Source organism: Phyllostomus discolor, chromosome 3, assembly GCF_004126475.2.
Source record: "Phyllostomus discolor isolate MPI-MPIP mPhyDis1 chromosome 3, mPhyDis1.pri.v3, whole genome shotgun sequence".
Classification (NCBI taxonomy): domain Eukaryota; kingdom Metazoa; phylum Chordata; class Mammalia; order Chiroptera; family Phyllostomidae; genus Phyllostomus; species Phyllostomus discolor.
The window spans coordinates 163,258,277-163,282,010 of NC_040905.2; the positions used below are offsets into that span (position 1 = coordinate 163,258,277).

General features: G+C 37.6%; 1 protein-coding gene across 10 annotated transcripts in view; it reads left to right on the top strand.

Annotated features, from left to right (window-relative positions):
- RFX3 (regulatory factor X3) overlaps positions 1-23,517 on the top strand; it is a 274,512-nt gene extending 250,995 nt beyond the window's left edge. For 9 of the 10 annotated variants that reach the window (XM_036021696.1, XM_036021688.1, XM_036021695.1 and 6 more), the window contains 3 exons: positions 12,119-12,181; positions 13,119-13,161; positions 16,617-23,517. In XM_036021696.1, coding sequence (XP_035877589.1) covers positions 12,119-12,181; positions 13,119-13,161; positions 16,617-16,855 — 345 coding nt within the window. In that variant the 3' untranslated portion in view covers positions 16,856-23,517. The remainder of the gene's footprint in view (positions 1-12,118; positions 12,182-13,118; positions 13,162-16,616) is intronic. The other variant, XM_028512691.2, reaches the window with a different exon arrangement.
- The last annotated feature ends 217 nt before the right edge of the window (positions 23,518-23,734 follow it).

A 23,734-nucleotide genomic window follows, 5' to 3' on the forward strand; every position in this document is an offset into this window, starting at 1 on the left:
ATCGAAATCAGCACAAAAAAGGTAGAATTGGATTAGGATGGAAAACCAAGAAGTTAGGTGCCAGGCACTCTTCTAACTGCTTTACATACATTAGTTTACCATCTCACAACAATAGTATGAGCAAATATTATTAGTAAGTTATTTTACAGATGATAAAATGAGCCATAGAACCATCAAGTAACTTGCCCAAAGTCATGTAGCTACTAAGTTATGAAATCAGGTTAAGAAATCAAGCAGTTTGATAAAGAGTCCTCCTTGCTGTTAATTACTGTGTTTATTACCTGCTACAAGATGGGGTGAAATTGAGCAAGAACAGTTCAGAAATCAGTGTGGGGAAACCTAGAAAATAGTCACAAGCTTTTGCCTTTATGGGTGCTTTATCTGGGAAAGGTCTCAGACAGCTAAATAGATTCAGAAGCAAAGAAAAAGGCTTTCCCTTTAATGTAACTTAAGGACAATCAATGTATTGTTTCATTACTGTGAATAAATGAGTTTTAAAATTAACATTATTTACATAAGTTGAACAGGCCAGAGAGACCACTACATGTTTTACATACAAATACAATACACAATTGTACACTATATTACTTTAGCACTCACTGTAACATCATCATTTCAGTTTTTGAAGTGAAGACTGCTGGATACAAGAGCCCCAAATGAGACAGCATCCCAGCTCCCAGCTCCGAGTCTTACGTTCCGTGTCAGGGTGCTACTATGTTAATACTGACTAGTAAGGTACTTAAAGCATTTGCCATTCCAGAGTTTCATCAGTATTACTACATAGATTATTAAAGGAAACATTATACTTACTACTAAAATTTATGTAATTTTTTAAATTATTTAAATGTTACAGATGTGTCCACAGGTCCTGTGATAGTGGTAAAATGTTAAGAGTAGGAACAAAATAAACAGGTTTCATCTCTTTGCACACCTGTTAAAAATATAATAATAATAAGGCTTTCTATGCAACTCTGATAAGAAAAATTGGGCAGAAAAAAATACTCTTTTACTTGAATTTTATGACTGGAATCTGTTTGGAAGTTTATGGCATGTATGCTTTATTTTTTAAAAATATACATAGTCCATTAATATATTTTCCAAATCTATAAATTTTGAATGCTTCATAAAAGGATTCTCTGATAAACATTTTTATATTTAATCTGTTTTATTTAAATTCTCTTTATCATAATTTAATCACACTTATTTAATATTATATCTAAGCCACCTATATAACCAACTTTGTAAAATAAAAATAGGAACCAAAATATGGTTTTAATTATGAATGTAAATATAAAAAGATAATATGTTAGTAATATTTTTAGGGGAAAAGTTGAAGAATCCTTAAGGATTTGCCATCAAATGAAAAATGTCATGGATTCGTTCAAATTGAGGTACTCGGAGTAGAAAGGAAAAATCTTCAAAACCTAAAAACTGAAGAAGAGCAATAATTCAAGGACTTCTTGGTTTTACCTAATGGTGGTATTAAGTCAGTCTTTTAGGATAAAATTTGAGTGAAAAAGTCCAATTTAATAGATGTACAATCATGGTAAATAAGCATGGATGCTTAAAGTAAAACAAAATTAGGGAAAATTAATTTCAGGAAACATTATTCTAGTGCAGCTAGGAAATAGATAATGTACCTATGGAATAGTGGACTTATTACAGAATATTTTAAAAGGAATGAATCATATCACAAGTTAAACTAATTTGCAGAAAAAAACACTATTTTGGAATAGCACTAGCTGAGAAATGTAATGCCTACTTGTCCAAAGTTACATTTATTACTTATAATAAAGCTTACTGTTTATTAATATTTTAACTGAGGATTGAACTGTGTCAGTCAGTGCACTAGGTGTTTTGCATTCTCATTTGATACTCACTATAACCCTGCAAGAGATGTGCTCGTGTCCCTGCTTCACCCATGAGGAAGACAGTTGGAAAGTTGCCCAAAATCAGAACTGCCAAGTGCTAGAGCTAAGTCTAGGAAGTAGGACTCACTCCAGATAGTCAAATGGGCTCAGTCAACACTTTAATTTTTTACCATATAAACTGCTTGGGGACAGTTTCAGAACAGGGACTAATTTTTATCTTTACAGTATAGCTTCCCCCAAAACACAGACATGCAAACACAAACCAGATGCTAGCATGTCAGCTGTCATTATTTCGTTCCAGGTTTCTTTTCTCTACTCCACAGGATGCACCTTGGTAGTTCTTACTCCCTTCCCCTTTCTACTTTTTGTTAGTAGACATTCAAAACATTGCTACTTGTAAAGGTTTTCTTGTTACAAAGAAAACCTTTGTAACACATTTTCACACCCCAGCCTCCATTGTCTCCAGTTAATAATTTGCAAAAAAATAAAGGTGGTATAATCAAAATTAAGGAGTACTTGTGTAATGTAATAAACTAATGCCATGGCTTCCTGTTGAAAGTGGCTTTAAGGGGAGGCTGTCTTAGTTTAGGAGCACCAAGGTTCTTTATTTTCAACCCAGTTTTATTTTCGTGAGAGATATACTGGCAGGCCCAACCCTGACATTTGCAGAGCCAAGGGGACCCTATGTGTAAATATTTTTAAAGTTATCAAACTATAAGTGAAGTCTGTTCTATCCACCTAGGCTGATAAGTATATCTTGAGAACAACTTCGGAAGGCTGGGTTTAAATTTTACATTCTCAGGATCCTCCTGAATCATTTCCAGAAAGTGGTGCCCTGGAAAGAGCCTGCTCCTGGCCCCACCTCTGGCCCCTGGACCACTCATTTTCCTTCACGTGTCGCTCCACAGCCTATAGAATGAATAGCTTTGTCTTCGTGCTCATGGGCTCCTCAGCCCAATGTTTAGATTTTGTCCACCCTTTGCAAATAGCTGCCCCTCTTTGGCTATTCCTTCCTTCTTTGAGGGGTAGACTTCGAAAAGAGACCTACATAGTAACGGGCTCAGGGTCACTGGGCAGGGAATTCTGGGGTCATAGATAATAGGATTATGGTCTAGGGAGTAGGGGGGAAACCCAGGCTCCAGGAGGGCATCTACTTGGCCCAGTCAGTTCCTTGCACTATAAGGAAGGCATGGCCACAGGAAAGCCAGAGCAGGACTCTATATAGTATGGAGCTCAGGACAGAGGACTTCTTGTTTTGACCAGGTGCTCTATTTCTCAGACTGCTTTTCTCCTCCTAAGGCCTGTATTCTTCACAACCTGCATGCTCACTCATGGAGGCTCTTAGAGATTCGAAATGATATAGAGGTACACCCACTACTCTGTTCTCAGGGGGCAGAGAGGTACAAAAACAAAGCTTCAACAGCTGGAATCATGATGAAAATATGCTACCTCCGGACAGAGTGGCCAAAAGCACTTGTTGTCAGGATAGCCAGCTAGCCTGAAGGGCTGGACCAACAACAGTTGTAGGGCAGAAGTCGTCTCAGTGTGAAGCGGACTGGCAGAAATCATGTCCTTCTTAGAAGTCTTCAATAAAACTATTTGGAAATACGTAGAAAGATACAGGGAAAAGGTAGCCAAGGAACACAAGATTTTACCAAAAATGGAACATTAACATTCCTTGAAAATTTTATAAAATTGAAAATTGCTTTAAAGTCTGCAACTGTTTTTTCTAGTTGTGAAACACCATACCAAAGCCACTGTAAAATACTTTAATTAATTTGGCTCTATTTGGAAAACTTGAAGAAAATAACAATACTTTGAAATCCCTTGCAATTGAAATTTCAAGCTGTTTCTCTCCACCATCAAAAACATCCAAAATAGTTGTAGCTACCTAATCCTTTTGTCATTGGTTATACTAACTTTGGTTAATAGAACTGAAATTATAGGAAAATGCTCAGATATGTAAGATTTGTAAAATTCAGAACATTACAAAGTTAAGTCAATGTTCAGAGATTAGAATTGGGTGAGGAAGTGTCAGATCTATATGTGAACCATCTGCTGCTCTAGGGAAAGCTTTGAAGAGCCTTACTCCTTCACTGACTTCTCAGAATAGCAGAGGAGGCAGCAGCTGCTTAGGCCAGAATTTACATGCTAATAGTCTTCTGAGTTTGTCAGCTGTTTCTGGTTGTGTGATCACCTCCATTGTGTCAAGCATGCATGTGCGTGTACACACACACACCCTGTTCATGTCATAAGTGGCTTGGTCAATATGAATAAGCCAACTTCAACTTCAGCCTAGATTGAGTTTATAATGTCCATAACCTTAAGTCAGAGCCTAAGGAACATGTCCATTCTCAGGCAGAGAACTCCTTATGACCTTACAGTTGAATGGAATTATAGGACTTCAAAACCAGTATCTGACCATTGAGTTTTGAAGACAATAGACTCCATGTATTTCATGTCTCAGGAGAACTCAGGCTCAAAGGATCACTTGGTAGAGCTATGGTTCAAACCAGGTCAAGCTGGCTCTGTACCCTAGTGTTCCTCCTGTATGTGCTCCACACCCAGATTTAAATTTATATTTCCCACTTAATACCTCTGGAACCTGGGCAAGTCACACACACACACACACACACACGTGTGTGTATCTGTTAATTTTGAGTGTTAGTTTTCTCAACAAAATAAGCATAAGGATCATTGCTTCACACAGCTATCATGAGGATTAAATTAAGTAGGTAGGTATAGGTAAGTAGATGGGGGTGGGTAGGCAGATAGGCACATAGTAGGTCCCTGATTTTGTTAGCTTCATTTCCTTTCCCTTTCTTTTCCATAAGTCTATAAATATCTGAAGCTGTGAATATTACTCAGGAGGGACTATATTTTATTCCCTTAGACTCCAGATTAGATTTCTAAATATTGCTTCTGCACTGACAGTCCAATAATGTGTACAACAAAACCATCACTTTTTACACTGCAAAGATAAGTTTAGAACTTGAAGTTAGTAAAACAGTAACATAGAGGCATGGGAAGGCTTCAATAATACTGCATTGCAAGGGGGGAAACAGCCTGTAGGCAGTTTGTGAATGTTAGTCAAATGCTTCATGGAATTACAGAGAATCCAACAGCATTGTTTGGGATTTAGCCAAAGTGGTAATCAGAGGCAAACTAATCCAGTGCTTTGTAGAGCATAGCCAACAAAATACAATAAGAAAATAAGTCAATTAGAAAAGAAGATGGCAACATTAAGGAAGAAGCATAAACATAATTAGCTCTAACTTGTAATAAATCTTAACTAGAGGGAATGAATGAGTACTTGTGAAATGGGGAGAAAGGGTTACATACAAGCGTGGGCAAAAGTAGGTCCACAGTTGTACATCTGTGAAACAGTTTATTCCTGTATTCTTACTTATTAACTATTGCACTCAAACAAACAACTGTATATACAAGCATACAAACAACTGTAAACCTACTTTTGCCCACTCCCTATGTAATTATAATATGTAATTATATAATATATAAATAAAATTTATGCAAGTTAAGTTAAGGTAAAAGTAAGTCCTAAAGAGACATCTTAGTCCAACCATGAGATAGAAACCACTTCAGCAATGTTATAGCCTTCTGTTATTAGTGCCAGTGACAGCTTAACAATTTTCTTTCCAGAGCAAATGATTCATGGGCAAACACTGGAAAAAATGTACATATGTACATGTGCATACATTTTTCCCTATATACACATTTAAAGGTACCACTGCTGGCAGAGCTGGTCTCCAGCATCAGACCAGAGCATGACTTGGTTCTGAATCTAGGTAAAGCCCACTCCTAAAGAGTGTGCTGAGGCCTACACACTAGCCTTTTCTAGTTCAGGCTTTCAGCTGTGCGGCCTGTCAGCTGTTGACCTTGGTCCCCAGGTCAGCAGGAAAGCCTAAGGTCACACGGTGAAGTTTGCTTTGTGGATTCTGCCTGTGGTCATTTCGTTCAACTAACCAGCCCTGAGCACACTGGCTTCTGGCTGCTGGCCTCTGTGAAGCCTGAATCTTCACAGAACCATTGAGTAGTGCCACTCAGTTTTGGGAGAGCTTTCTGAGGCCTTGGGGCTGCTTGTGGTGCTATTTGTTGGCATGGGTTGAACCCATAAAACTGTCCAAAGACTGGGATGTATCCTGTTCCACAGCATATAATTTTAACATTAGAGTTAAGATGTGACACTTGGGGATTTTTTGGTCCCACTACAAAAAGCTATTTGAGGAAATCAAATAGCTTTTGATTTCCTCAATTTTGTTTTTTACTTCTTTGGCTAGAATGACTTCCCTGCGTATCATTAACAACTTTTAGCTCTGGGTTCCTGGTCAACTTTTTGGATGTATGGTTGGTTTCAGCAAACCTGGACCTTGAAATGCATGCTGTAAAAATCATGCACACAACATAAAACATTCAGACTAGTAGAAAATTGTACATAAAATTCTAAGTCTGTAAATGAAAAATAAAGTACAAATGCTCTTAGTGACAAATATATCATAAAACATGAATTTATGCCTACATAGGACCCCACCCTGACCCCAGTGAAAAATACAAAACAAACAAAATTGAGGAAAAAATTACTATGTCCTAAACAGCTTAACCTGGAAGGTGTGTTTCCTTTAATAATAGAGAAAAATGACAAGTGGTCTTACTCAGGCAGATGTTTATTTTTTTTCTTTCTTTTTTCAACCTTTCAATATTTTTCTTTAGGAACATGGTTTTCTTTTTTAATTTTTTTCTATTACAATTTGCATTCAGTATTATGTTGTGTCAGTTTCAGGTGTACAGCATAATAGACAGTTGTAAACTTCACAAAGCATTCTCCCTGGTATTTCTAGTACCCATCCAACACTATCCATAGTTATTACAATATTATAGACTATATTGCCGGTGCTGTACTTGACATCCCCGTGACTGTTTTGTAACTACTAATCTGTGCTGCTCAGTCCCTTCACCCTTGTACCCAGTCCCATAACCCCTGTCTCTTCTGGCAACCATCAGTCTGTTCTCTGTATCTGAGTGTGTTTCTATTTTGTTTGTTCATTTATATTGTTCTTTAGATTCCATATATTAGTAAAACAATATGCTATTTGTCCTTCTCTTACTGACTTATTTCACTTAGCATGATATTCTCTAGGTCCATCTATGCTGTCACAAATGGTAAGACAGCATTCTTCTTTCTTTTTGTGGCCAAGTTATATTCCATCATATGTATGTACCACAGCTTCTTTATCTACTTGTCTATCGATAGGCACATGGGTTGCTTCCCTATCTTGGCTTCAGGCAAATGTTTTTAAAAAATAGATGTGTGGTAGTCAGTTCAGTGGGCCTCCAAAGATGCCTGCATTCGAATCCCTAGGACCTGTGACTACAATGGGTTACAGATGGAATTAAAGTTACTGATCAATGGACCTTGAAATGAAGGGATTTTCCTAGATTATCTGGATGGGCTCACTGTGATCACAAGGGTCTTCAATAGTGCAAGAGAAAGGCAGAGGGCAGTGTCAAAGTCATACAGCAGGAGAAAGGCTTGAGCTGACATTGCTGGCCTCGAAGGGGCCACACCAAGGACTGTGGGCAGCCTCCTCAAGCTGGATGAGGAAAAAAGAAATTTTCCCTTAGAATCTTCAGAAAGGAACGCAACCCTGCCAACACCTTGACTTTAGCTTAGTAAGACCCGTTTTTAGAATTCTAACCTTCAGAATTTTAAAACAGTATGTTTGTATTATTTTTAGCCACTAAATTTGTGGTAATTTGTTACAATAGCAATAGGAAACAAAACTAACGTAAGAAAGTGATATTGCTCTGAATGAAGTCGTTTATTACTTGTGGGTCATAGACTCTTCCTCCAGTATATTGTTTTCTCTTATTTCCTTCTCTTCTCAACATACGTATCACCATCATTTCTCCCTTGATAAGTCTACCCTGAAGAGCTTCCTCATCTGTAACTACTCCCCCTCTGCTCTTACCAGTGAAGAATTTGTGCATTTGGGCTACCTCCTCACAACTGCACCTACCATCCAAATTCCTAAATTCGAACGTACCTCCCCCTAGGGAAGCACATGGGTTGCCCCTTGCCTCCCCTGAGTTACTATGACACATGTGACCTTTTTCCTGGTCTCTTTTCAACTTTCAGCACAGTCTCTTCTTTCATTCTAGACTTCTTCGCTGTTCACCCACTAATTCACACAATTAAACACCAACCTCGATCCGTTACTGTCCATATGTGCAAGCCTCCATTGAAAAAGAGGAAGATTAGTCTCCCAAATGGCCTCCCATCTTTAAGAGTTGACCCATGTTTCTTTCCTTGTGACCTTCCTCAGTTGTTGCCCATGAGTCCCACTAGCTCTTAAAGCCTCTGGTTCCATATCCTTCCTGTCACCAGGGTCTTCACACCTTAAAGGCAAAATCTTCCATTCCTGTCACTGTTTGTGAACTGCAGCAGATCTCTTAGGGTTTATAAGCTCTTCTCCTAGCCAGGGGTCAGCCCATCTGCTGTTTTGTAAATAAAATTTGGTTGGAACACAGCCCCACACATTCATTTACCTATTGCTTATGGGTATTGGCACTATGGTGGTGGTTGAATAATTGTACTAGGACCATAGAGACTAAAATATTTACTATCTGCCCCTTTATAACTGAAAAAAAAAAAAGTTTGTTAACCCCTGCTCATGACCATACACTTTGAGGGAGAGAGAAAGAGATTGTATCTGTACCTGTAAATCTACAAATTTGGATATATTAACAAGTGTTCTAGTAAAATGGAGTTGCTACAGGGAACACCTACCTGGCCACCTGAGATGATGTGGCTATGATTACTCACTAATCTTTTTGTCCTAAGGTAAACTCTTCTACGGGGAAAGTGCCTCCATGAGTAGGGTTTTTACACCAGTCCCTGGACTCTCCCACTTCTCCCCTCGGTCTCTGTGTGTGGGCCTCCTGTGAGCCCTCTCCTGTTTGCTGTCAAGGCTCCCTAACTTCCTCTGCACTGTTTCACTTTCCAAGTGTTGTAGTATGAGGCTCACCTCCCTCGCCATGCAGAGTTCCTGCTGCCGGATCTAATGTGCCATGGTCTCTCAGTGCACCCGTGGGCTGCATTTGCCCCTTCTGAGTCCGACTCTCATGGTGCCTGTGCTTAAAAACAGGTATTAGGCCTCACAGTCCTGTAATGAACCTCCTCAGCTGCTCGGCCACAGGCCAGGGTCACTCTTAGGGTGTCTCTCAGTGATCCTGTCTGTAGTTGCATTGGCTGTGCTGACCAGGTGCCCATTTACACCTCATGGCCATTACTAGTCTTACCATGAATTTATGGTCTAGGCTCTCACTGGCTGACTTGACTGTCGCTTTTTCAATCTGCTGTTGTACAGAAGGGTGCTCATTGTAATGACCCCTTGTCAGGACATGAAGGAAGTGGTTTCTAGGATTGCATGTCTTTTATCCCTGAAAACAACAGATATGTTTTCTCTGTGTTCCATTCTATTTCTACTTTTATAGCATTACTTATTTTTCTGTCTACCTGACAGAATTTTAATTCTTACATGTATCAAAGGCCATATGCTTTCTAACCCCAGAACACATTTTAAATCCCTTAATTTATATTCCTTCCTCCATGTATGAAACCTACATTCTCTCTCTCTCCCTCCCCCTCCCTCTCTCTCCCTTACACTCTCCCCCCGCCCAACCCACCTTTCCTTCCCTCCTTCCCACCCCTCTCTAGTTTCTAAACTGAAGATTAGAGTATCTGGTCTCAAATCTAACATCATTGTATTTCTGACATAATATTAGACAAATCAACTCATTGTTTTCAATAGCTGTAAGATTAAACCTAAGCTCTCTACCCTGTCAAATATATGTGTTTTCTTTTTTATGAGGCCTCAATGAGGAAACAGATTCATTTGTTTGGTATTTATTCAGCCTTTAGTGTTTATCAGGTCATGTTTCTCAGATTTGGGGATATAGTTGTGAAGAAGACAGATAGGGTCTGTCCCTACCCTCATTGCACTGGCATTAGGACTGGGAAGACAGATATTAGATGGGGAAACAAAGTGAGCCTTGGGTATTGTAGGGGCTTTGAAGAAAATGATGGAGAATGACAGGAAAGGCGATTCTTCGGCTATATGGAAAAGCCTCTCTGAGGAGGCCATATTGAGAAGGTGATACTCGAGGTCCTTATAGCTGAGAGCAAGCCCATCATGTACTGAACCACAAAAGTACTCTTTATCAGCATAAGCTGCAAGGTGTCACCTCAGTGAGTGGTACCCCCTCTGATCAATCCCCTGGGTGGTGGGGAAGTTAGAAAGCAACAACAGGTTCTTCCTTTCTGGAGCTGTAACTTTACAGTGATCTCTGCACTTTCTTATAAACCTTCAGTTTCGCATCCAGATTGTTTATCTTTCCTCCTCTTCTGTTTCTGGCTTGTGCTGGCCTAATCATGGAGCCTGTCCTCTGGTCCCCATCAGTGACGTCGTCTGGCTCAGGCCTGCTCACAGCCCTCCCTGCCACCAGTCATGGTTTCACCTCCCACTCACTCCAAAACCCCTGCAACCGATTTCCCTTTCTAATAACCCTGTACTTCTAAAACTTCTTGAAGGTTTCCAGGTTGCCTCATTTTTGGTAAAACTACCTATCTTCATGATATAAACTTCTGATATCCACCTCTGGAAAGAGGGAATATTTTCAGGTTGAGCTGACTGGAGCTGGCTGGCATAGCGCCTAGCACATAGTGAGTTCTCAATAAATATTTATTGAATAATGAGTGAAAGTGAACAAGCTGCTTCTCCTAATCTTACTCAAGCTACCTAAAGGATTACTGTGGCTTTTTTTTCTTAATTACATGTATATTCTTTACTCACATGTAAAATGCATATAAAAACCTTTATCTTTAGCTATATAGGGTACCAAAATCTTACCACTTATTTATAAGATATTATAATTTTAAATCTACTCTCTCCATTTGCTGTTCAGGTGAAATTTTATCATTGATCCTAGAGATACCTAGAGGCACTGGCAGTGTCTCTAGGATTTGTAATGGTGTTCAGAACAGTGTGTAGCCACAAGTACACAGAATTTAGTGTGCAAATGCATTTTTGCTAATGGTAATAGCAATTGCTGAGATTTCAGTTGTTTGGGTCTTTATTTTTGGCATCCTGAATAATCAGATATATCCACTTAGGTTAAGCAGAAACTTTCTAAGGAAAATCTTTGTGTTGAGGAATTTGTCATATTTTTCAGTTAAGCAGCAACTAAAAGCAGTGTTTCTTCTAAAGAAATTTTCCAAATATGTCCAGAGTATGGTTTTTCACTTTGTGTGGTATTATTGTTCATCAGTGACAATAAAAATTTACTCTCAGGTAATTAGTGGAATATTTATTTTTATAAATATGGTGGTATGTTTAGAATTATCACTGGCAACTTGTTTCCAGAGCTGGATCTTAATTGTTAAGTATTTATTTAAAAGAAACAAAAATCTTCTTGAGTTGTATCAATTAGAAATAACTTATAAATGATCCCTTAGCTTTAGAAATGCTCTGTTTGTAGTTCTGTAATATTTAAATAATACCAAAAATGAGTCTCATTGATTTTTTTGTTATTTGTATTCTTTAAATTCAAGAAATGTTATGTAATTTGAACTCTGAATTTTTTATTTTGACCCATATGATCAGTACCAACTTTAAAATGACAGTTCAGGGTTCATGATTTTATCATTTGTTTCCCTAAGGGGGATGCACCTGTAAAGTAATGGGACGGTCTTCCAAACATACTAGGGGTCATGTGTCAGGGAAGCCCTTGTCCCCTTCAAAGCAGTCACCTAGGAAGGCCACGCATTTGTTCCAGTAATGCCACTATGGCTTAAAATGTTGTGGAATGCCTCTTTTTAAACTGCCTCTGAACTGCTAAGAAATAATAAAGAGTATAATGACATTATTTTAATACCCTAAATTGGGACAGATGAATTTGATCTTGGTGAGTAGTCAGAAATCATGAGGACCAACTACAGTGAATAAAATTTGGAGTGCCATTTGGAGTCACGATTGATGTAGGATAATAAGGTGGGCTTTCTTGAATAACAGGTAACTGACTCTTGAAATTGTTGAAGAGGAATTCCAGAACCTTGGACCTTGGAATAAATGTATAAGCTCCCAAGGTAGCTACTATGAAGAACAATACATGTTTAGATTTAAAAAAAATGTGTATGTTTGCAAAATAAGATCAGTTTTATTACTTTATAGACATACCTTGTAGATGAAAAAAATACTCCTATCATGGAACTCTTTATAAGCAAACTTCTGAATGTAAGTAGAATTTCTGTCTCACCTCTTTAAGTCTCTTGAGAAATCTGAATTTCTAATAATAACTTAATCTGATCTTGAGCTTTAAAAAAATGTAATGTTTGCCATTTAAAAAGTAGATGAGTTTAGGTTTTACTTCACCATTTTCTGATTCATTTTGTTATCTCTGTTCTTCAATTTTTTATTCAGTGTACTCATCTTTGTTTACCTTGAGACTCAAAATGTACTTTCTCATTTTAAAATTATCGTCAACTTCTCGAACCAAAGTAGAAGATAAAGTCTAGGCTGAAGGTTATTAATTGTTTCATATTATTTTAAGCTTTTTTTGCATTAGTAATAAATAGATGCCTTTCTTTTTTTAAAGTGGAACTTCATTGTCCTATTAAATAAGAACATCAAATTACACATAGAAAAGCCTTTTTATACAAGTAAATACTCTCAACTTTGGAGCCTCTATTATGTTTTTCATTGCAACTGATAAAAGCTTAAAAAACAGAATTCAGCCAAACAGCTGGACCATGTGTTTCTAATGTAGACTGCAGGTGGACTCGTGGGCTGGGCACGGGAGTTGAGCCGATGCATCCTGCTTCGTCGGTGCTTTCACATTTATCCACCACATCCTTGTTCATCCAGGCTGCCAGGCCCTTAATTTCTGCACTGCTAAGTTGAAATAATAAAAGTAAAATGAATGTGGAAGGCAGAGAAAATTGTTATCCTTTGGCAAAGTGGCTAAGACAGCTAAATTGTGACACAATTTAAACTGTTCAAATTTGGCAAGTTTGATTGAAAAATTACATGACCTGTGTAGTTAGAGAGCAAAATGGTCACTAGTTTATAGTTTTAAAAAGTCATAGTGTGGTGTCTTTTTTTACCATAGACTGAGAATATTCTTTTATTCTGCCTGGCAGTAACTTTTGCACAAATGACTCTTGTTTTGCAGTTTGGTGATTTAAATGCTGTGTCTCCTGGAAATCTGGATAAAGGTAAGAATTGAAAATAATGTGCATTGTCAAGGACTTTCTTTGACCAGGAAATTCTCATAGAAGAAAATGTGGTGTATGTCTGTGGCCCTCATATTCTGTGGAAATGGCATACACTCCTAGATGAAGATGTCTATGTCTTTGGAATCCTTCACTATTTCTCCATTTCTATGTTTTCTTTATATGAGGTGCCTTAAATGCAAGAATTAAATGTAAATGCTGTTGCAAGCTCATTTTGACTTTTTGCCTGAAATTCATTGTGACACATTATTTCTATCTCCAGAGTCCTAAAGAAAAGTGATAAAATTGGTCAAAATATTTTTATTCAAGGCCTACCTGGCAAGAAAAAAGATTCCTCAGCCTCCCTGTCACCACTTCACACTTTTCAGTGGAAAAATCACTCAAAAAGAGCAACAATGTTTACTGTAAAAGCAAGATCAGTAGCGGTATAGATGAAAAGGATAACATATGTTCATAAATTTTTAATACTTTGTTTATGCAATTGCATTCGTCCCTATTTTTTCTTAAATTTTACTACCAGCATCGCCACTCCAGGGTGACAATAGGATATATGTTCCTGAAGAACCTTTTGCTCTACAAAACCACAGAGTAAAAGGAATAGGGTTTAGGGGAAAATAAGGTTGGAGTAGAGCAAATATAAGCAAAAAAAATTGCTATAAAAAATACCAGCCTAGTTTTTATAAAAATGTAAAATTTCTGGTAAACAAACACTGTAGAAAATGTAGGCCTTCAAAAACAAACAAAAAAGGTTTTAAGCAATTGAGTTCTGTAGTCAGGGAACATATGCACAAAGACTGGTGAGGACCACACTGTCAGCCCTTCCCGGATGCAGGGGATACAGCCAGAGCTAGTGGTCACCTGAGGCGAGAGGAAGGACATGGGGAATCTGCACTTGTGCAAGTGCTGTTTTCTGGAGCGTCCTATACTAGGGACTGGGCCCAGCTTCTGTGCCTCCTTGGTGGTAGCAAACATTAATGAGCCAGGGAACGTCACCTATGAACCCACAGCACTCCCGTGTTGAGCTCCTATCGGTCTCCACCAATTGTGGATGCATTCATTCCTGTTAGAGTGACCTACATAGTAGCAAAGCAGGAAAAGCGGAAAACGATAGCCCAGATATACTGTTGCTGCAAGTACATACTCTATATGAGTAACCAGATAACCCTCAGAAAAGTACATCAGTTATGAGATGATGGTTATTTTTAATTTCAGAGCAAGAATGGTGGCAGTTGAAACCCATGTCCAACGTCAGGCAACCCTGATGGCACAGTGACTCTAAAGCCTCATGACCCAAACTTGGGGTGTTGTCCCTGGGTGCCCAGAGGTGCAGTAGGAGTGTTGCTATGTGGCCAAAAACTGAATGGCAGCCGGTCTTCTTTGTAAAGTACTGAACCAAAACAAAGCTTTCAGTACACTCCAGCAGCACCAAATTTTAATTTTTGTTCACCAAGTGTTCATAATCACATCAGGTTTCCCAGAAATGTTTTCAAGTCTTTATAGGTGCATAAAATGTCTATGGAATTGTTGGCCCTCAGGAACTGGACAAAGGGCTCGCTTTTGTGGACTGCTCTGCAGCCTACCCAGTGGCGCCGTGTCACCCCCATGTGGACCACGCAGACATGGCCTGGAGTGCTGGCGTTTGCAGCGCATCCCCCATTGCCACCCGTCCGCCTGCAGCAGGCAGAGGAGAGGGCTTTCCTCACATTCTCTTCACTGGCCTGCCATCTTGAAATTATTTTTTTTCCTTTCAGTGCTTTTTGTTTTGTTTTGTTTTGCTTACTGTTATTATTTTGACACTGTTTCTCAGGCACAGGGAAGTAGGTAGACAAAGAGCTGAGAAGCAACGGGATTTACCTCGCATTCTCTGTGTGGCCCTGCTGATCCCATCCACACCCGGACCTGATGCTTCTAGAGCTACACAGCCAAAGGGTGTGATCAGAGCCTATGGCTGGAATGGGAAAACTTCAAGACTTTTTGTGGACTCTTTCTACAAAATGGGAATATTAATGTTTTTCCCAATAATAAAAGTAATAATAGCTCTGTATAAAAATTTCAAGTAATCCAGAGAATTGGAAACTATAGAAAGTAAAGCTTCATAGTCACAACTTTTAAGCGACTGCCAGCATTAAGAATTTTGTGTGAGGATTCTTCCTTTTTTTGATTATGTGTATACACAAATGCATTAACAACAGAAAGTATCACACGCATGTTTCAATTACACCTTCTTGATGAAGCAAGTGTCTGCCAATGTATCCTCCCTGCAGCCCACCAGCCCTTCCAGTGTGCTTGTTCTAACAAATCTAATATTATCAAGTCCATTTTCCATATAAAATGTATGGACAAGATGCCTTTTGCCTCATCTGAGAGTTCTTCTGTATTTATCACTTAATGATGATCTATAGACATCATTTCCAGTCATTATATCTAAACTCTACCTTTTAATTACATATACCATTTCTCAGGAGATTTTGCTCCTGGCAACTGTGTATGGCACAACTGTATGTTATGTGGAAGTCCCTGTTACTCCCAACCAGTGTTTCCTAGAACCATCTTTGCCCCAGTTGATAATAAGAACAGTCAAGGGGCTCCTTACTAGTAAGAGCTGCACTAGCAGGGACTTCTGCGGTAGGTGTAGCCCAGGTGGTAAAACTAGACTCAACCTTAGAAAGAGTCCAACTTTGTCTGACTGAAGAGCTACTCGGACATGATGTGCCGTAGGAGAGAATGTCATGGCGATTCGACGGTGCTTCTACAAGTCACTGCAAGTCAGAACATAACGATAAGTGTAGACATTAGAGCATTTTAATTGTAGATGAGGTATTTGATGTGATTATACATTTGTCTTTTTTTTGGTAAACACTAAAACGTTGAAAGTGAAGTAGAAAGATTTTTAAGGCAAAAATATATTCCTCGCTGTTTAAAAATGATCGCTCATGAAGAGGTATTCTCAACACTCCTCTGAAGAGAATCTTACACAATAGTAAAGCTGGGAGAGCATTTCTCTCTCTACTTTTGAATAGTAACTATGCGGCTGGAAAAATTAAATGGTATTCCTTTATAATTATGTTTTAGTTAATATAAAATGTATTAAAATTTAGAGGTAACAGTTACTATATTTAATACATTTAATTTCCAGAAATGAATACCAGCTATTAACAGTGAGTATCAGTGTTGCCAGGAATGGAAATTCATTGTGCATTTTTAATCTGATACTACTGCTTCTGTCTTTATCATTTTTATAATAAAAATTAAAGGCCTACTTAACATTGTGATCTAACACATTCGTGTGCACCAAAAAGTCTTTATAGTAACCCACGCTTATACGTGATATCATATCATTATAGGTTTCACCTGTTAAAGCGTATCTAAAGCATGTGTTGATTGCCATTTTCCAATTTGCCTTTTGGTATTAGTCTTGGCGTTATTTGTTTGTGCAGATGAAGGCAGTGAAGTGGAAAGTGAAATGGATGAAGAACTGGATGACTCTTCAGAACCTCAAGCCAAAAGAGAGAAAACCGAGCTGAACCAAGCATTTCCAGTGGGCTGTCTGCAGCCTGTTCTTGAGAGCAGCGTGCAACCGAGCCTCCTGAATCCGATGCACAGCGAGCACATCGTCACAAGTACTCAGACTATCCGACAGTGCAGCGCTACAGGAAACACCTACACTGCAGTCTAAGGAATATTAAAGTGTGTTTTTCCAGCTAACTTTAACCCTGTTGATATTGGGCTTAAGTTGAAAATTTAATAAGCCTGAAGGTCAACTGTTGTCGAATTCTATCTGTGCTGAACATTACCTTTCTGGAGTTGTGAAATGGAATGGGTGTATGTATTTTGCCAGGTCTTTTTTTTTTTTAATGTAAACAAATGATTTGCCTCTTAATAATAAGAGTGGTTTTCTTTTCTTAGTTTCAGGTGTCAAGAAGGATTTTTACAACACTTAATATTTTTGTTTTCTTATAATTAAAAATAATTTACATTTTTGTAGTTTAAAATATTTTATTGTTGATTGTTAGTCTTGGTGTATTTCATGTGTAAGTTTTTAATTAGATGCACTTCTGTGAAATATCAAAAGAAATGAATTTCTTTGATTTACACTGGAGGCATGCCCATTTGGCAGCAGATGCATCAAATTTGCTTTTGAAAGGTGCTTTTCATTGGACAGAACTACAAGACACTATTTTGATAACATTTTGGAGTATGGAGAAAGAATACAGAGCATTTTTATTATAGTGCTAGAGGGTTGGGAAGGTCATCTATTTTTTCTCTGAAGAAAAATTGAGCTGTGCATTTATCAGTTCAGAGTAAATGACAGAAATGCAAGACATTATGCTAATATGTACATAATTTGTGTACATAATTATTAAATCATGTTAATGCAAGCTTCCGTTAAACACTGAATTTTAACTGCTATTTGCATACCAATTCCTCTGTTTAATGACTACTGATTCTGTATTTGGGACCACTGCACAGATGCACTCTGCTGTTGAGTGGGGCTGTTATAGTTAGATACTGAAGCTGAAAAAAATGACTTGACTTTTTTTTTTAAGTGTACATGCTACTTATGCTGAGCTGGACGTACAGGAAACCATTCCATTTGGATGACTTTCTTTTATTCCAGGTCTTTTTCCTAATAGTAGTTCAATATGCTGCTATTATAAAAGAAAATTTATAGAATGCAAGGAATGTAGCAACCTGCATATTGTTATTTCCTTCAAAAATATTTCCTGGTTTCTAAAGTATGTGGATTTAAATTTTAAACAGAACCTGAAGGCAGTGTAACTGGCACACCGTACTGTTGCTTATCCCCAATTCTGTAGGACTTGGGTAGGTGGCCGGATGGACCAGTGCCATCGAAGAATGTACATCAGGGATCATCGTACCTCGGCTATAACATGGTGCCTTAAAACAGAACTGAAGCTAAGGCTTAGTAAGGCTTATTTTGGTCATGTCACTTCCTCTTCAATCAATCCACTTGACAAGTTGTGCCTGTCATTTTCAGATTTTCAAAGTAAGGACAGGTCACATGTTCTTCAAAGGAAATGGAGGGCAATTAAAGCAAAACAGACAAAAAAATCAATTTCCCTCTTTGAGTGACCGTGAACCTATGTTTTGTTCTTAGAGCCGAATATTACTTGATTATATAATCAGATTGCTTAAGAATGTGGAATAGCAGGCTAGTTTTAATTACCAGCTTGTTACATAAAATTATATATATGTTAGATCATTTTCTAGTTATGATTTAAGACAGTTAAAATAAGTAGGTACTTATCGAAGTGCATCTTTTCAGTCTAAATGTCTGTCTGTGTGTCGTGGTGTCTGTTCCCATGCGCACACGGGTGCCTGTGGGCAGGAGTCGGCCGCAGAGTCAGAAGGTGCAATCCTGGAGTGGATACACCGCTCCCTGTTTTAATTTACGTGAGAAGCCAAGGTTCTTTTAAGCACTCAAATTATTAACAACAACAACAACAAAAAAAGCAGGCACATCCATTCATTTAAATAGTTCTAAAAAAGCTAATCAAGAAGAATAAATACATAAAGCCAAAAAAAAAGGGAAAGCACAAAATGATTCACAGATTATTTAATGGGGCCTATATTAAACTCAAGACGTTTATCTTTCCTGTTTTATTGGGGTGGAGGGTGGGGTGGAAAGAAGAGGGTGAGCCAATCTGTAAAGTTAAAAATACCAAATGGCTTATTGGGTGATGTGCAGGGTGTTTCAGCTGCCGTTGCTCGATCGCCTTAGACCTACTCAGATAACCAAGATCAACACGCTTCTTAGGTAAACTTTAAATGTTTTAGATGTAATTTTTTTAATTGATTCAAATTTTGTATTATACAACTCATATATTTGAAAGCCTTTACTAGCTCATCACCTTTATCTAAATATTTTTTAAATGATCATCCCCTTTTTTCTCCCAAAAAGGTATTGATTTGTACCATCACACGCACAAAAAAAGGCAAGCAAGACACCTTAAGCTGCAAAGACTGTGTACCTACTTTATTGTGCATTAGGAAACATTTACAGGTAAATTTAAATCAAAAAAATGAAAGAAACACTCTTCATCTGACTCTCCTTTCTGAATTTTTTCACCTTACCCTGTCCACCACCCCAAGAACTATACTATATCTGTATTGGACCAAATGTATTTACAATATCATCTTGTTTATTGAACAGTTTTAAATGTATTTATGATCATTGTTTCCTTTAATTTAATGTTGGATATATTTGTTTTGTTAGAGGAATCTAATAATAATGGGAATATTAGATTAATTAAAGTTAGGGATTGGGGATCCTCTAGGATTCAACATTTCTTTCAATTGTTCATGGTTTGGTCTAAATTTGGACAGATTGGGAATTAATAAATATTATTATATTTCAACTTGACTCACTAAAAATATTCTGAAACATTAATCTTTGTTATTAGTGTAGACAGTTCGGACAGTAGACAAATAATTTCTGTGATCTGTGCTACTTCCTTTTATTTCATGTTCACAATGACATGCACACATATACAATCACAAAGATCTTAACAATTTTTGAGAAAATTGCTAGAAAATACAAACATAATTTACACATTTGAGCAGATTGGAGCAACTGCAATTAACTGCATTTATCAGACATTTTAGTTCCATTTTTTCACTCATTGAAACTGTGACTTTTCTGAGTAACATTAGACACTAATACTCTCAGCAGGTTTATTGACAAGTGACAAGGACACATGTTAAGAACTCCTTAATGTTTCTTGGCATTGTCATCAAACACTAGTCACAAAACATATCTAAATAGACCAAGTGATGCACTTTCAGTGAGGAAAACTGTAAGGAAAGTGTGTTGGCTGTTTTTAAGTTACAGAAAAGGTTTTTTCACGTAATAGGATTATCATGAATAGTGTGATCTTCACATATGCTTTGAAAATCATACCCAAAAGATTTGCATTCATAAAGCCAGTGAACAAGAGGGTGAAATGGGACAACCATTGCCTTGGAACACAGGATCCAATTTAAACAATTTTTTTTGGATATTAAGTAGCTGGTCACTTTTTCAGGATTTTCTTCCAAACTATGTTTGGACTGACTGTATAAGTCTTACTGCCTTTTCAGAAATCTGCTTTCCTTTTTGTGCTTTTTCTTGTACTGTATAGCACGGTTCATGCACCTCTCTTTAGATGGTGTACTTTAAAAACAAAAGTAAAATTTAGAAAACGGTTTTAACACTACATAACTAAAATTAATAGTGTGCAACACTGACTGCCTTGGATTTGTAGTAGACAAGTGAACATGAACACGTTCTTGTAGAATGCTGTCGAAGTCATTCAGGAATGAATACAGTTTCATTACTGTAATCGTGAACCTTTTTACATGGCTGCACTGTCTAGAAGTGCTAAATGTGATGCATTTTCAAATTTTAAAAATTCTTCAGATGATATATTTGAGATGTCTAAAATAATGCTGTGCTTGAAACACTAGTGTAAAAGAAAAAAAAATGTGTGTCACTGTGATGTTGGTCCTCCCCGTGTGGACACAAGTAGAAAGTAAAAACACTTTGGCAAGTCACCTTTGGGTATTTGAGGCAGAGGCAGTGGTTATATACAGCAAATTGACCTTCGCTGTAGCCTCCCCTCCCCCTCGTTCTTGGTGAGGCAACGGCAGCCGTCAGAAAATCAAACCAGCCCTCTGGATTGGTGTGAATCACACAGGAACCCCGGGGGAGAGGTGGTCATGCAGTGCTATTGAAAACTGGGCTTGTCACTAGATCAGATCCAACCTCCATGTATATGGTTAGAAAAATCAATTAATGGAATCCTAGTATTTCTGCAAGTTTGATGATTTTTTTAAAAAACTGGAATAGAAGCATTAATTCAGTGCTTAGTTCTAGTGTTAGAAAACCCCTTTGATGTAATGCCTTGTATTAACCCTTTGAGCATTGTAAGATAGACAGCGGGGGACAAAAGCCTTTCGGATCCTTTATTTAGACTTAGACTGGTAAAATATACTCTATATCCAAATGTCTAATTATGCTGTTTTTTTAAAGGGGGGATAGGAAGAGAAAGTGTTTTCACGCTGAACACTTGCATTTTATATACAACTCTTAATTTTCTCCAAGAGGGCTTGATATATTTATTCCCAAATATTCACTGCCATCTAAGTAAGTGTACTGTTTACAGAAACAAAATCGACTTTTCTAGCATCACAGCACGACTCTAGAAAAGGAGGACAGTACATGGGCCTGTGGACCCATGTCACAGCCGGTCTCTGCACATCGAAAGTACCTAGATTGCCTTTACAAGGTATGAGAAAGGAAGGGTTACTTTTTTTTCCAAAACAAAACAAAACAAAACAAAAGATCTCATTTATTTAGCTTTAGAAAGTACAGTTGTTAAGTAAGTCTTAGGAAGAAATGAGTTCAAGTGGCTAAAGAAAAGCTGAACTCTTTGGGGGCAGGTAATCTATCTGGAATTAGATCTCTCATAGCATATTGTTTGGGAATTTCATACAGGGCATAATTTTATTTATGCTCCAAAAGTTTAATACTTTGTCAAAAAATTATATATAGATAGAATGGAGAGCAAAGCACTTGATCTTAAGCTCACCTGTCAGGAGATGCTCTAACTACTGCTTCTGGTGTCTGTAAATGCCAGTCTGCTCACACAGTTGCCGACTCTGTGCAAGGGGCGCTCTGCGTGCACTGGACTCCTGTGTCCCTGCTAGACGGAGCACGGGAGCAGCGCCGTCTGCATGCGTGCTCGCGCTGCCCTGGCCGGGTGCACCCGAGAGCGCGAACTACTCCGATGTCTGGCGAAAGGACATCCGTAGCCTAGTGCAAGTCTGCCATAAACATGGCTTTTAGGCAGCTGAGGAGGTCAAACCATGCAAATCACTCGTGTGTTAACATGCAATACTCAAAGGGTTTTGATTTAACTCTTCTTTTGAATTCTTCATGATGATTTACTGTAAATGCTTCTCAGTTTGCATGCTCTGATCATTGCTGCTAGTGATTTTACGTGCCAGTAGACCTGAGTTTAGTTTACCAATTTTACTTAAATAGTAAAAGCCACTTACAAAGTGACTGCCTAGGATTTTTTCCTTTTGTTTGAAGTAATTGGTAATATGTTATTTTTAAAAATGTGTTTTGTCTCTTTTATTGGTTCTGGTATTTGATTCTTTCTTTCCCTCTTTCCTTTGTTCTTTAAATAAATTACGATGTTGGGATTGGAAGCCCTGAGTAATGAAATCTTTGGTAAGAATTGTGTATGTAGCTCAATAATGATGACAAATCATTGTTAGAGGAATTTTGATTCTGGGGAGGAAAAAGAAAATAAAAAGTCGCATTGACTGTTGCTGACCAAGTAAATTGTTCCTTCCACGAATTAATGGTTTTGAACAAATGATTGCCTTGTTTAAACCTGCTAACCACAATTTTAAATAACCCAATAAAGGAGGTATTGAATTTTATTCGTTTAAAAAGCATCTTTTGTACCAAAGCAAATTTTTTTCTCTACTCATCTCCATCATCAATTGGGACCTATGGTGGTGGCCAATGTGTTGGTTACAGAAACTTTAAGTGAGTGCCTTGAGAAAACTTGGAAATTTGTGCCTGGGATGGTAAACTTTTAATTAGGTTAATTGTAGTGCTTACCAATCAGTAATTCTACTATCACTCAGGGCTTTCGTACCTTCTAGGTAAAACTTCTTTCGTTGTGTTTTTTTTTTAAATACTGTATTTTTTTTAAGTGCCATCATTTAAATTTCACTTAGTAAGTGGCAGATGTCATTATTCAGTCCCACAAGCACAGAAACATAGTAACACTAGGAGATGTTTGAACATTTATTTCACAGTCGACTGAATATATTATGTAAATGAGGTAAGCAACTTTTGTAGAGAGTGTGTGTGTGAGATAATGTAATGTTCTTTTCCAGTTTTTGGACTACAGTTGAATAAACTTTTTAATTATTTAAAAACATCTTTACCGAATAACATGTGATGGTTTTTTTGTATAATGTATTTGATTTTGTAAATACGTATTTCCTGATGTGATTTTTGTGAGAAATGCTAAATCTTTTAGTATATCATGTCCTCTCAAAATTGGCAGGAGCTGAATAATAGTTTGTGGGCGATTTGTATTGTGTACTGTACAATAACTGGGGAACTTTTATAATTATAAAAATATATATTAACTTTTAGTGTGTTGTTTAAACAAATGACTGGAACATACTAAAGATATTAGTAGGATTTTTCTGAATATTTCAGACTTGAACTCAGGCTAGCTTTCTTGTGTTTTTCAAAACAAAATGGTGTCTTGTCTTTTAAAATCAATAAATTTGTTTCCTTGTTACAAATATACTTGAAATGGCTTGATTTTTTCCCCCCTCAAATCATTGCCAGGAAGCAAATAGTGCGCTGCCTCATGTAGGGGGGCAGTCTCTGTGTCATTCACTGGCTTAGAAACAAAATTAAGTTGTTTTCCTTTTTGTGTGTCAAATGAAATTGGCAATATTTACACATGAACAGCACAGAAAGAGAAAACAAAATTATAAGCTCAGCAGGGTACAAATC